The 15,096-nt window shown below is 33.8% G+C and overlaps 1 protein-coding gene across 1 annotated transcript; it reads right to left on the bottom strand.

Annotated features, from left to right (window-relative positions):
* Positions 1-251: 251 nt before the first annotated feature.
* LOC123526525 (glutamine synthetase-like) lies at positions 252-7,452 on the bottom strand. Its single transcript, XM_045305716.2, has 7 exons — positions 7,292-7,452; positions 5,056-5,203; positions 4,008-4,175; positions 3,367-3,507; positions 2,918-3,048; positions 1,801-2,003; positions 252-1,460 (listed from the first exon to the last, which is right to left on the bottom strand). Exons 1-7 carry the CDS (start codon positions 7,319-7,321, stop codon positions 1,148-1,150), a joined length of 1,134 nt encoding a protein of 377 aa, XP_045161651.2. The 5' UTR covers positions 7,322-7,452; the 3' UTR covers positions 252-1,147.
* Between the last annotated feature and the right edge of the window lie 7,644 nt (positions 7,453-15,096).

Raw genomic sequence — 15,096 nt, 5'->3', positions numbered from 1 at the left:
ATAATGTTCCAGGTACTTCAACACTATCCAAAAATACACAGTTTATACTCATACACAGGCAATTCTTTACATTTTATGTTGTTTAAAGTTATACCGGTCCAAAATGATTTATGTAATAGTATGCATCTGAGCGGAAAAGGAGTCATAATTTTGAATGCAATTCAATATAAATATACATATCTGTGTTTCCCGATTGGAAAGTAAATTTTCCTGTTCGGGAAACTTTGAGATAGATAAAATGAACCCAAACGCAAAATTACGCCCGTGTATTCGCCAGAAGACACCTATGGTTAACTGAAAATCACAAAATTACGCAATACATCGGCTTTCAGTTGATACGCGGAGTAGACTAGTAGAACCAAATAGTCAAAATAACATATTGCTTTGTAATTTTTGATCCCTTATACAGGACCGATGCAGCCTAAAAGCATGTAAACAGTGAATTCTAAATTTTAATCAAGGAAGTCTCGTTACATCGAATGCTTCCATGCTGTTGTACAATGACCCCAATGTGCTTTGCTTTTGAAAAAGTCCTACATTCAAAAACATATGTCTGTTCAGTGATAACTATTTTTTTCAGTCCGCCAGTTGTATGAGACATTTCACCTCACATATGGCATATAATTTAGTGCAGATCGCAAAAGATGATTTGCTTCGCTAACTAGTCCGACTCATGTTGAACGTAAGAGATAAATAATTTCAAAATCAAAAATTAAAATTTGCATGTAATATTTCTAAAACGTCTTTTTATCAAACAATGTATAAATAATATTCACATTAAATTTTAGGAGAACCTAAAAGCGCTTCAGTCTACAACTCGAGCTCTCTGCACAAGTAAGAAATGTCATGCATGTAGTATCACAAAATGGATGTTGTGGTTTTCCTTTTTCTAAGTGTATATCAAAATGATAACCAACAAAATATTATGTTTGAATCCAGAAAAAAAATCATATGTGACAATAAACAATATGGCCAGTAAGAGTAGCTTTGCATACACATTGCTTCTAGATTCACACAAATGTTTCAAACCTGGTCTGGAAAGGTAACTGCTTTTACTGCAAAAGTCATGTAAACCAAAGAAGGTTTGAACCAAAAAACTTTAGAAAGCGTAGACGCATTAACACAGAACTATCTTACATGTGTAATGCTAAAGAAGGGGCTCTCCGTTATGATCAAACAAAGCCGCATAAGTAAAAACTCGGCAAACATCATATGGATCAGCACTTGACACTGGTCTTCTCTCTTCAATATATCCTTTGCCTTCATTTGCCACATGTCTAGGTATTCTAATACTTGACTTATGTTTCTCACCTATTGTATGTTTGAATTTGTGATATGAAGCCACGTAAAATCCACTGTCCAGATACCATTTCATTTCTTCTCCATGTGAAAGATCGTAGTGTCTGAACAAAGCTTCTTGTGGATATTTTGAAATATTTGCTATGATTTCATATATGCTCCTGAAATGGAATGAGAAACCTAAACATTAACTACCAATCCAATGTATAGAATGACATTCAATTCACTCGTGGATACATTTACAACATTAAAATTGTGACAACTGACCGTTTTTGAAATATGTACAAATTCTACAATATTTGTGTGCTTTATAAGTTTTGATTAACCAAACAGTTTTTGTTCAATGCGGTAAAAATGTAAACATCGATGCCTTGAACACTCTGATGGCCGGATTTGAATTACAAAAGAGCTTAGGTAGAAACTTTTTTTCATGTATTAACAAATATACTGAACAATGTACTTAGAATATAAATGCTTGAGTGACGATATAAACATACTTACTTTATACCATCTTCAGCACGAGTTTTCTTAGTACTAAAATTAAGATGTAATGCTTGTCGTGCATTTGTGTCACGCGCACAATCAATGTTGCGGAATGATATCTTAACGTTGTGAATCTCTGCCAGACGTACGAGGATATAACGGGCAAGAATAAGCTGGTCAGCCGTCTGTATTCCTGGCAGTGGACCTACTTGAAACTCCCACTGAAAACATGATAAAACACCAAAAACAATTTGATTAATAATCATTAGATATTATTAAGCTTAACTCGATCCAAATCATTTATTTTACCAGGGTGACAGCCCTTAAAACTTTTTAAACGGGAAGATACATCTCACGAAATCCCGTCAACCCGTAATCAGAGTATAACTTGTAATAATTGGTGTAGGCTGACTTGAAACAAGCTGTACAACTTAAACGTCATTCGCAACACTTCATTCCTGATGATATACGTTGCTATGGTAGTATGAGAGATGTTTGATGCGAAGTGGCATGTAATTGAGCTATTGGCACAATTTTTCACATTATTTCTTATGACGCGGTCAGGGATCGAGTACTCAAAATAGGCACTACCATAACGTTACTAAGTACATGCACAGTTGTTTAAATTTCAGCTGTATTATACATACAAACAAATATCTGTTACTAGAAAAAATAAACCAAAAAGACAAAAGAAACCCCACAAACGTTGGACATTACCCCGGGACGGTCAGTGTCAAAACAATTTCACCCATTACAAGTGATAACAGTACCTTAAAGTTAACACGGCGTACCCGTAAATTGTAACATTATAACTTAAACTTAAGACTGCTATTGTGATAGTTTATAAAATCTGTAACATCGTTTGGTAACATGGAATGCAACCCATCAATATAACAGCAAACTTGTCTTACTGAGTTTGTTCATAAGAGGTAATGAAATGTGCAACACCTGTCGTGACAATTAGTTTTGAAGGCTCTTTTAAATCTTATGAATAGAGAAATATATGTTCCATAATATATTGTATTCTAATAAATCTATAACTAATACAAGTTAATTTACGGACGTAAAATGGTCACCTACAGTTAAGAAATGAAGACAGTTGCAATATGTATTTCAAGGAGAACATATTGTTTACCTCTGACGGTAGAATTTCTCTGACGCTTCCATACATCTCCAGACCTGCATAGATACAAGCTCGAAGGTGAAGGTCAACAAAATGGCGCTCAAACCCTACATGATCTCCAACTGTCATTTCACTGTTGATATCTACAATTTACGAAGCCAGTTATACATTGACACAAAATCATAGACTAGGTTTGTATCATAAAAGCAATAAAGAAATTGGTACAGTGAGGTGTAATCTGATTTATAATTAACGGGCTATACAAATGATGTACCATGAACCGGTATTCATTGACTGGTTTATATACAAGTAGTTTTTATTGTTTCTCAGGAAGAAGACAAAAATATATAAACACTATACATCATTATAATGACTTTATCATTACATAAATGATGTACATAACAATCTGTTGAATGATGCCTAAGTATTGTTTTTATGATGTGTCAGAATAGTTCAAGTACCTATCGAAAGCTCATGAATACTCCAGTCCAAAGGAATATCGTTTTTATCGGTGATATAGAATTCTTGCTCAATTCCAAACCAGGGCTCTTGCTCTTTTACCTTTTCCAAAATCTCTTTACACTTCTTCCTTGTATTGAACGCTGTGCCAAAAGAAATAATTTCTATACACAATCTGTTGAAATATATGTAACGGAGAAAAACAGGAAATAATAAGTAAAAATAGCATAAACAAAATCTTTACAATGTTTTAAAAAGACACCGATTAAATATTAATTTCTGTCCGTATGATAAAGTTAAAAGGATACAAATATTACCACGTGCAAAGACGGATGTCACTTTAATGGGGAAGCAAAGGTTGTACAGAGGAAAAATGCTTTAGACGGAAATATGATCTCCTGGACCAAAGGAAAATGCGCTGTAATGGACGGATGTAAGATCCTTATGACATAGGCAAAAATGAATTGTGAAGGAAGGAAATATGATCCCGTGGACTTTAGGCAAGAATGAGTTGTAATGGACGGAAATGTGATCCCGTAGATGGAATGTTTTTCCTTAGACATAGCAATATGTTTAAAAATATGAATCTAGAATCATTGTAAGATTCAAAGCACATTTTAGTTTCAGATCAATACTAACTTACCGATATCTTTATTTCGTTGATCGGCGTATAGTGGCTCACACAGAACTATCTTATGCTTGCCTAACCTGAATGGATCTCGACACATTGCAACGGGTTTCATAGTAATCTCCGGAGCCGGATATTCAGCCTTGTCAGAATCAAATTCGTGTGTATGTTTAATAGGGCATTCTTAAAAGTAAATTCAAATAATTAATTTTAGCAACTGCAGTGACAATATGCATATATCTAACGGATATGTATCAAACATTAATCATTATTTCAAATTTGGAGACACATTTATAGAAGAAGACAGATCCTGTTTAAACATTTATTAAAAATACTCTATTTTCACTTCTAAACTGCGCTTAAAGCCTATCATTTGGACACCCGCTATCAATGAGTCATCAGAGAAAACCTTTGTTTGATCCGACATTTGCCAGCTAGTCAGTCACACAACAATTGTGCAAGAGATGAGTGAAATATATGTCCCTTTCGGTAGGGGACTTTCATTACTAGACAAAAAAAAAATAAGATATAAAGGCAGATGCCCCGGAAGCACAGAGCACCCCAAAACACAGCCACAGAGTCTTGTTGCACAGAGTACCCTAAACGCAGCAACAAAAGTCTTGTTATTATTCATATTGCGTAAAGGTGTTTTAAAGGTTGTTTTTCACTTAGAAATTATTGAATTTGAAAGTTGATTTATTCAAATTAGTCACTTGTTTCCATACTGCCTCTCTTTCGCTCGTCTGTACATGTTTACTAAAATGTTCAATTTTTTTATTTGAAAACAAAATGGCCGCTTCTAGCGAATCTTTTTCCGAATGTTTTGATACAGGTTTCAAATTCTTGTGAGTGATCGGTGGATATCATGACCGTCTTGGTGGTAATATCAAACAATTTTAAAATGTGCAGCATTTAAGTATAAGCACATTGATCCAAACTCGCTAGGTGATCGGACATATAATAATTGTTTTATGTAATGGTCCTGTCCTCAAAGTGATGATAATAGATGAAAATTATGAATTTTACGTTGACAAGAAATCTATGAATGTTGAAATACTCAGACCTTCAACAGACTTTGGCTCAAAATCTACTACATAAGTCTTGGTAATTAAATCCAGGCGTGTGTAATTCACCATTGTGTACTCCAGAATCACCTTGTTACCATCTTCTGGAAATCGCATAGGCTGAACCGTGTATTCTTTACTGGTCATCTACAACAGTATCAAAAAAGTAAACAATGTCTTAAAAGATGGTTTTGTATAAACAGATCACATAAAAGAAATAGATTTGATATCACGACAATATGTCAACATATATGTACAATTCAAATCTATTTACTCAATTGTTGTTTGTCATACACATTTTTCCTAACCCAGTGATAGCCTTTATGAGATATCTAGGTATATGAACTTCTAGTATAAACGAAAGGAACTGCAAGTGTTAAAACATCATACCAGTTGACCTTTTAACCAACTAATCACAGAAAGAGTCATCCACTGACCACAATCAATTAACCCTATAACAGGCAGAAATATTACTAGACGACGGGCCGACTATACGGTGTGCTCGATTTCCAGCTCGGGACCGTTAAGATCGCTGACTTCGAATAACCTGCCCCTAACAAATATGGGTTCAAGCCTCATTCTTCATGTGAGGAAGCCATTCAGCTGGCTAATGGAAGGTCGGTGGTTCTACTCAGGTACCTGCCCATGTTGAAATATAATGCACGGAGGGGCACCTGGGGTCTTATATATGAAAATTATGTTTCTTATTCAACAATCGTCCCGAGAAAAACGTCCTATGAATGTGTGAAGGACTGTCGTTCACCTATTATTTATTAGAAACTGTTTTAAGGACCCTGTGATAATAACCTTTATCCTATCGATGTTATCATACAGTAACTTAATAAATTATACAAACACATATTGTCTTTACAAATATACCTTGCAGACGAAACCTTATATATTCAATTGACTGAAGAAACTTTTGGAATATTATGTTATACAAGTGTTTCGTTAAGTTGGTATTAGCATTCGAGGTTGAAAGTACGTAGATCGCGTGTATAAAATGTAGACACGACAAATAAAGCTCGGTGATTGGACCATGTGATTGAAAGGTTAACACCATACTAAGATTGCTATAGATATAGAATGATAATTACATATTACATGATTATCAAAATATGGAAAAGTCGAAAAAAGGCTTAATCTTACTCGAAAATTAAATGAATATTACGAAAACCGCATTAATGAGCTAAATAAAGGAAATTTAACATGTACCATTACTGGTATTGTGTTGTGTACACATGTGTGGAATTGTTATCCTAGATCCATATGAATAAACGTCATCATGGTAAATTACATTCCATGATATTTTCAAAAGGGCCGTAGCTATGCTGTCACATTTATATGAAAAATAGAAAGAAATTCATTTGACCTTAAAATTATAATTGTTTTGTACGGAAAAAAAGTTAAATCGCAAAATGGACTAAATTGCAAGTTTATTTTATTTTACAAATAAAATATTCCTTAGAAATTTAGTGTTTTAGCACCAACAAATAATAATGAAATGCACCATCTACCCGAGTCTCGAAATGGCGGACAGTATTTTTGACACTATTTGTTCACTTGTCAATGAGATGGACACACTAGTATGAGTAAGAGCCAGAATTGTTTAAATTTCATTGTGGATATCTTTGAAATGTTTGTAAATAGACTGAGAGAGAAAGTTGTATTTATTAAAAGGAAACTCAGTTTCAGTATGAGAAGTAGTATCAGGCCACATGATTTTAATTTTGATAAAATTCTAAAATGAAAAAAAGGTGACAGAAAAACTCCGTCTTAGAAGAAAGATGATCTCTATTGATTTAGTCTTTTTGTGAAAGTTTTAAGTATATTTCTCAAAATCAGGTAGGAATTTGTACTCTTAAAGTGTCAGTCCTGTGGTCATTTTATTTAGCAATATAGGAGATTGTATTTAGTGTAGTTGAACCTACACCCAAATGCTACCACGGCGGGAACCCTGAAAGTGAACTGTTTCGTATCTAGCAATCCTCGTGATGCGATATAAATATAACAAAATGATATTGCAGTTTACCTTTCTAACATTAATTCTACAAATGTTATACCAAAAATACTATAGACGTGACTATTGTCCAACAAAAACCATCTTTAAGCTGATTTTCTGTACATGTTATCCAGTATTTGTAGTTGATTACACAAATTTATTTTATTACTTGCAAGTCAAATCTTGTTTATTACGAAACGGTTTTCATATTGCAACATAGAAATTTCACATACCGCTGAAAGCGTGGAGTATATTTGTTCCATTCCAAAAACAAATGCGTTAGTCCAATGAAATTTTGAAGTGGTTTTATAGTTTTTCGGACATAAGCGTTATAATAACCTATACAGTTGAAGTAACATCGAGACTGATACGGTGTCAAACTTGATACTTCAGTCATCCTTTAGATTAGTATGAGTAAATAAACAGACTAAAGAGTATCGCTGAGGTCAAGTATTCGTGGACTAGTCGATCGCTTTGTTGTCGAAAACTTGTACTCAAATAGGTAACGAGGCCGTCATTAAAAAATGATAACTTCGGACTGTCCGTAAGACCTTCGTGGCGTACGTACTATTTCTAATATTTTGTTAATTTTGTGTTAATATTTTTGTCAATTGTTGTGCTTATTGTTATTTAAGGTTGTCCGTAGATCTGTACCCCCTGTTTGCCCACAACGTTCTTGCCATTTATCAACTATTGAACGGGTGTGTACTTTGTGTATGGGTTATGAGGATCTGATATACACACAGATTTTCTTCACTTCCGGTGAGAACATTTAAATGTATTTTGGCATTACCACTTTTATGTGTTTTCATTGGATCTTTTTTGGTCAGCTGCACTGATTGTTTGTATACAAGTGCGCATGAATATGTACAGATCCAGTCTATATTGTTCCCGTTAAATGGCCTTTGTACGTATAATTATGAACACTATAAAACGTTTTGAGGACATAGGCCTAGTTGAATGCGTTTACCTTGCTCGTTTTCCTTCAACGAATAAATTTACGTATCATTTCACAAAACAAATTTCCATGCTTCCCCTCGCCTATTTCTATTTCCGCTTTGGGCAATGCCTATTTGTCGATCAAATTAACGTATTATTCACAGAACCCAAGAGTGCCTAAACTTCTGTGTTGTAGTGAAACAGCAATATATCCGCTTCCACCGTAGATTTAGTTGAAAGAGTTTTGGATCATTTTAAAACTGACGAGAATGTGTTACTTTTTTATGCCACTGTATGCCCAAGTGCTTCAGAATACATCCATCCATCCTTCCATCCATACATACATACTGGTAACGGAATTGTATTGCTAAAGTTGTCATATGACCTATAACTGTCGATATATCGTTAATCCAAAAAGTTGTCATAAAGCCACAATTAAGTTCCTTAAATACAGGGAAGAAATTGCAACAAATCGTATTTTGATTGTTAAACAAAGCATTTTACAAACAAACAAGTCAAAAATTAAAAATAGATTTGAAATCACTCACATTGCAAAAGAAAATATAAGTGGGCTGGCTACATATCTGGGACCAAACTCCATTTGGAAAATATCATTTTTTAAATATTATGCAAAACCAGGGTCTGCAGAGACTACATCACAAGTTGACTTTGCTTTTTAAAATCTTTATTTTGATCTGGTAATGTAATAGGCTGCCTATATATCCAAAAAAGAGGCCTAGAAATTGCCTTTAATGGCATTTTTTGTTAATGCCCGACAGCCATGTTCATTGTTAACTTAATTAAAATTGGAAAAGTTTCAGGGGGGCTGTCACCTTCTAAGGGTCATAGTAAGGTCACAGCACAAGGTCAAAGGTCAGTAAGTGCATTTTTGTTATAAACGTCAGATTTTCGCCATTTCTGCTGCCTTCTAATAGAGAGATTCAGCATTTTTGTTATAAACGTCAGATTTTTGCCATTTCTGCTACCTTCTAATAGAGATTTTCAGCTTACTTCGACGCGTACTGCGGACCACGGACTGCGAACTTACTATAGGTGTTTTCTCAAACTTTATGTAAGTTAGTTTTGTGCAAAACGGAACAGCGGCGTATTTAGCATCCGGTTCTAATGCCGTAATACTGTTTCTATTTAAAATATCCGAGAAAAGATAGTTATAAGATTTAATATCCATTGTATTGCATTTATGAATTGCCGATATACATGTATATTGTCTTACAAGCATTCGTAACAGTGTGGGCGCATTTTTTAAAAAAAAATATCCTTTTACCTTTTATACCTTTTTTATTATTTATTTCTTTATCTATTATACTCAAATCTTTCGACATCGCAAACTTATTCCTTTTTATCTGAAGTGTAGCAACTTATTTAAATGCTAGTTGTCAATTTCTTGAGGATCTAGCCAGTATTCGCGGATTCAACGATCAACATACCTTTTAATCAAGGATTTGAACCAATGACCACCTGGTAAGGAGACAGACACTCTTCCCCTTCCCCTGTGTCGCAAGAGGTTCGCCTATTTAAAATCAGGGAATCAAAACAACAGTATGTTACAATTTAGTTAATATTTGGTATCAAAGAATGTATATAGTGATTTTGGAAACATAGTTTCGTACTAATGCACTCGGGTTGCTGAAATGCTATTGTACAACGCACAATTTTGAAAATGCACGATACGATGCGTGACAGTCTAATGCACCGCGGTAAAAAATGTCTTACTTGGTATTATACATATATATTCTGAACTATTTCAAACCCTACAAATTCATTTTTATACAGTACTGAATTCATTCAGTTTTCCCGGTCACGTTATCTTATCAGGATATAAAAGATGGCTACATTATAAATTATTAAACCAATATATATCGTAAGTTTTCATGAGTTTAAATATTTGTCCAAGTTCCCCAAAACCGAGTATCTACACATACCATGTGTATGCATGTGTTCGAAAAGGTACAGAACCAAAAAAGCTTTGTCTCGACTACTAAGCTGGTTGTATCAAATGACCACACAGAATCGTTCAAATAGTGTCAAAAATATAATTTCGTTGACAATTCTATGCATGCACTCAGGCCATAAAACATTTTTTGAAATATAATCGGAATTTGACCTTGGACGCGTCCCATGCCTAATGTTCACAAAAAAATTTTCGGTCTCCTTTGGGTTTTAGATTGACATTTTGACAGCCAGTTTTAATAGTACTTAAAGATTAAATTCCAGTTGAGACTGATAATTCATACTGAGTAGTCACTTTAAGATAGTAAATTTAAAACAACTTTTAACATGCAAATCTGTTATCAGATTATGAAAATACGAAGTGGCTATTTCCATTTTTATCTCCAAACATGCTGATACATAACTAATTCAGGATGTTTTAGCTAAAATATGGTAATGTATCGGATCTCGTTTCGACGGGGATCAAAGATACATGTATGAGAACTTCTGATGTTAAGACAAAGTGTTGAAATAAATCATTCAAGATATTTCAGTAAAACTTCTATTTTATCGAACATTAGATACATTTTCAAAATTAATGAAAGTTAATGACCTTTTTCGTACAGAATTCTACTAAAACACGGTATATATACTATACAACAAAAAATAAACGGACTTTCATTACATTCAGGATGTTTTATTATTTTTAACAGTAATATTTTGTACTGCGTTTTTTTTATTATGTTGCTGGGAAAAAACTAGTCTAGGAATTGAATGGACGGACATATATTAAATCCAGGAATCGCCGTTATCTTCAAATTCATGTTTCAAGTTGTATTATTAATGCATGAACATATCAAGGTAAATTATTATCGTAGTAAAGTGGGTTCGAAACTTCACATGTCATATCGTTCGATTCGCACGGAGGTTAAGTAACGCCAGAAATGTCACAAAATATAAAAACAAAATGTTAAAGCTTACGGATAATTGAATAAACATGCTTAACGCAAGTAAAATGTGACAGCGTCTTTAGATGACATCAGAATTTTGCGATTACGTGTTTTAAATGTAGTCTGTTCACAATCCATATATTTTCAAATGTATGTATTGTATAACAGCAAATAATCTCACAATACACTAATTTGTACAATGAGTGAGTGAGTTGGGTTTTACGGCGAATCGACACTAAATGGCCATATATCGCCGAGAAGAAGTCATATTGCAGACGCCAACTGTAAAGCATAAACATTGATGTAAAAATGTAAAACATTCCCAAATACATCCGTGTAAAAATGTAAAGAACACTATGAGTAATGTAAAACACATCCAAAATCATCCATGTAAAAATGTAAAGCATATCTAAAAACAGTTATGTAAAATGTATATACGTGTGTGTTACAATGAAGTTACAACACATATAGGTAAAAGAAACATATATACCCTAAGTATGTTTTCTGTTTTGCGAACCTTTAAATATTTTGAGAAAACCCCTACTGTAAGTACGCAGTCCGCTGTCCGCAGTCCGTGTCGAAGTAAGTTGAAAATCTCTAATATAAACCTGTTATTTTTCGGTGATATTTATGAATTTGAGAAGTAAAATAAATTACTTTAGAAATATTTATTGCATTTGAGACTGGCAAAATTAAAAACGATTAAGTTATTTCTATAGAATGTTCAATTGTGAAAGATATCTTTCTCATGTTTCTAAAATTTCCGTTTTCAGGCTAACAATTTCCATAAATACTGGTTGAGTACCTGTATGATTGTCTGTATGAACATAACAGGTAGAAAGTTCTATGGCGCGTATATTGTATAAAGATTAGTTCAGTCAAACTTGAGGGGCCTCCGTGGCCGAGTGGTTAAGGTCGCTGACTTCAAATCAGTTGTCCCTCATCGATGTGGGTTCGAGCCTCACTCGGGGCGTTGAATTCTTCATGTGAGGAAGCCATCCAGCTGGCTTACGGAAGGTCGGCGGTTCCTTCACCATCAAAACTGGAAAGTTGTCATATGACCTATAATTGTGTCGGTGCTACGTTAAACCTAACAATAAAACTTCGTTTGCTCGAATCCGGATTATCCAATTACTACTTTTGACTCGAACTCAGCTGCAGGTCTGTATAATGTATACTTCACGTTGGCATGTACTACTGATATCTCGAACACATTTTGTTAGTACCGTCGAGCTCTAGCAAACATGGTTTGACTGTACTAACCGTCGCCAGATCTAAAGACTCGGTTAGATTAAGTCTATTTGTGGGATAGTTTGAATTGTGCAAATTCTCTCAAGCATTATATAAAATGGTCTATGCTGTCAATCAAGACTCTATTCCAGTGGTTTACGCATGTGCTGTAGCAATTTGTTTATGAATGTGTGGGCGTTATAACTTCAAAAAGGCTTGACCTGACAGGAAGTGAGGGTGTAGAAGCAAAGCCAAAGATAATAAGGATGAAACAGAAATAGCGTGCTGAATTTTCAGAAAAAAATGATGCAGATATCGCATTAAGAGCTTCGGTGATAGTTCTTGAAATGTGTTACTTAATTACAAATACATAAAGTATGATAATAAAAGCCTGACCGATATGGAAAAAAGAAAAAAATTACAGCAAATCAAGAAAATAATGTATAAATTAACTAGTTGAAATCCTACAGATCTGTTCTGTCCTGTTTATTACCGTACATATACTGTGTACACCTATGATGTGACCAATATTCAGATATTCCCTTGAAATGGTCCTATTTAAGCATCACCGCGAGCATCACCGCGCGGACAAATTTACATAAATATAAAATCATATAATAAATCATCACCAGATTTGTAATCATTTCTTTATAGAGCTGAAGAAACATCTCATATAAAACTATTATAAAAATGTTACTTTCAACAGTATTTCAATCATTTTACGGCAGTAAATTAACCTAATCAGTGCTCCAGAGCCTCTACAAGTAGTAGCCTTTCCCTGCAAGTAACTGCCAACTCCTCCATATGATTCAGAAGTGGACGACGAAATTACTTCTGACAATGTCTATTCTCAAATAGTCATGGAGAACATACACTTCTCCCGGGGATCTAACTCACGACCTCGCGAACCTTAGGTATGCGCTCTCCTTATTGAGCTAAAAATACTTGGTTGTAAACATGACATTAAAGAGATTTTAACTATTTGCGTGAGAATTTTTATACATTTAAATGTAATTCATTTTCCGCTCTAGTCTTCTTCCTTAAAACCTAACATATTTTCTCTTTCACACACATTTCTCAAAATGTGTACGATACATTGTTCTTTTTATAGCTGATACCTTTAATAACTAAAAGGTCATGTTTAAAAGTTCAGTTTTGACCTTGACATGTCTGTGACCTTGAAATTACATTTAGATAACCTTTTGATACGACAGTACCAAAAATATTTCTGTAGTTGATCCACATATAAAGATTAGCAAAAATGTCAAGTATAACATACTTTGCCATCGTATGCCACTTTTCCCAGATATATAATATAATATAATATAATATAATATAATATAATATAATATAATATAATATATATTACAAATGTGTATATATACTTTTAAAATTATCATCAGTTTTATAAAATAATAATGGTTGTCTAGCCACAATATTTAAACCAATTTAGTTGGTATATGAAAATAAAATGAGTGCAAAACGGCATTGTGTATTTGTAAATGCACCCATTTGACCTTTGACCCAATTATACAGTAAAGAAGACCCCTAGAAGGCGACAGCCCCTTTTAAATTTCATGTTTTATCCTAAGGAACACTTTTATACTAATATACGAGCATTAACAAAAAATGCCATCAGAAGTCACATTTTCTCAGGATATTGGTAGACTATAATAGAAAAGGAATGTACGAAATACAAACAAATGCATCAGAAAAATGTTTAATACAAAGTTTATTAAAAATTACATTAGGTACCAATTAGATGAAGAGTTGCTTGCTCTAGAAAATAAACGCACACTAACCAATAAACCTTGTTCCTGATTCCGTCAGCAGCAAACTGCAATCGCAATGTAGAAGGTTTCCTTCTATCGCAGTCTATCTATCGGGTGGAAATAGTCATTGATTTTGGGTAAAATGGGTACATTTTCTGTAGCAGAAATTAAGTCAAGAAAAGTATCTTGCTGGTTTAATTCGCTTCATGACGAACTGAAAAAAGATTCGGTTGTGTCACCTTTTTAAACCCTGCTGGTCATAATATTATTATGTGAAACAAGCTGCCTTTCATGTGAAACCATTTTTCTGTCATGTGAAAACCAATTATCAGTCACGTTCCAAAGCGTTTTTGGTATTTGATTATTTTAACTTAGTGCATGAGTGTAGGGCTATAATTATACATTGTTTCTCTTTGCCTTATTCTCACACTAATATTATCAGAGTGCCCTGGTCAAGTTCTCGACAATGGATACATATCTAACGTAGAGGATTACATACATAATTTATATGATGTGGAAACCCCTACAAATTGTTTATTGTGTTCATACAAAAACTTTATAAGAAGATTCTCTTAAAGCAGGGAACGCAAACTAAATAGCAGACTCGTCTTGATCAAGTCTGTCTTCAAGAAGAAATTACGTGCGCAATACCCCTCACGCACAACCCAAACTTCCCCTAAACCCCAGGATCGTATGTGACCGCAATTCTGTTATACAGGAACTTGAAGGAATAGCATGACCCATAAATATAAAGAAATAACTCATTTTATACACGGCGTACCTGAGTATCACGATGTTAAGATTTTAGGAAGTCTCCTTTATTTAAATGAAATTGTTCAAATTGATCTCGAGTAAAATTGATTTAACAATAGATCAATATTCAACCTTATGTAACTACATACGGATTTCGTTCAAACAGATATGTTTTGTGTCATGAAATGTGTCCACTTTAATTTTAATGTCAAAAGTTTTGGACTGCTTTATAATCTTACAAGGACACTCAGGCGATAACCGGAGAGGTTTGATCTACATCTGAAGAATTATGTAGGTCTCTGCGATTAAAATATCATCATTTCGAATTTTAATTATAAATATATTTGTCAGTGATTATTTAAATCAGCCCAGAAATATGACAATGTTTGAAATTACTACATCTTGATCCATATCATATGCAATTCTGGTATTTAGTATATAAAT

The sequence above is a fragment of the Mercenaria mercenaria genome, chromosome 14 (genome assembly GCF_021730395.1).
Source record: "Mercenaria mercenaria strain notata chromosome 14, MADL_Memer_1, whole genome shotgun sequence".
Lineage (NCBI taxonomy): Eukaryota > Metazoa > Mollusca > Bivalvia > Venerida > Veneridae > Mercenaria > Mercenaria mercenaria.
The sequence above is the reverse complement of the archived record's forward strand: the minus strand, read 5'-3'. Positions and strand labels throughout refer to the sequence as shown.

Excerpts from the sequence above, each read along its gene's own strand:
- LOC123526525 (XM_045305716.2), bottom strand. The coding sequence starts at position 7,321 with ATGGAACAAATATACTCCACGCTTTCAGCG. Across the intron at positions 5,204-7,291 it reads TATACTCCACGCTTTCAGCG|ATGACCAGTAAAGAATACAC; the intron begins GTATGTGAAATT and ends ATACTGTTGTAG. Across the intron at positions 3,508-4,007 it reads TCAACGAAATAAAGATATCG|CGTTCAATACAAGGAAGAAG; the intron begins GTAAGTTAGTAT and ends CTTTTGGCACAG.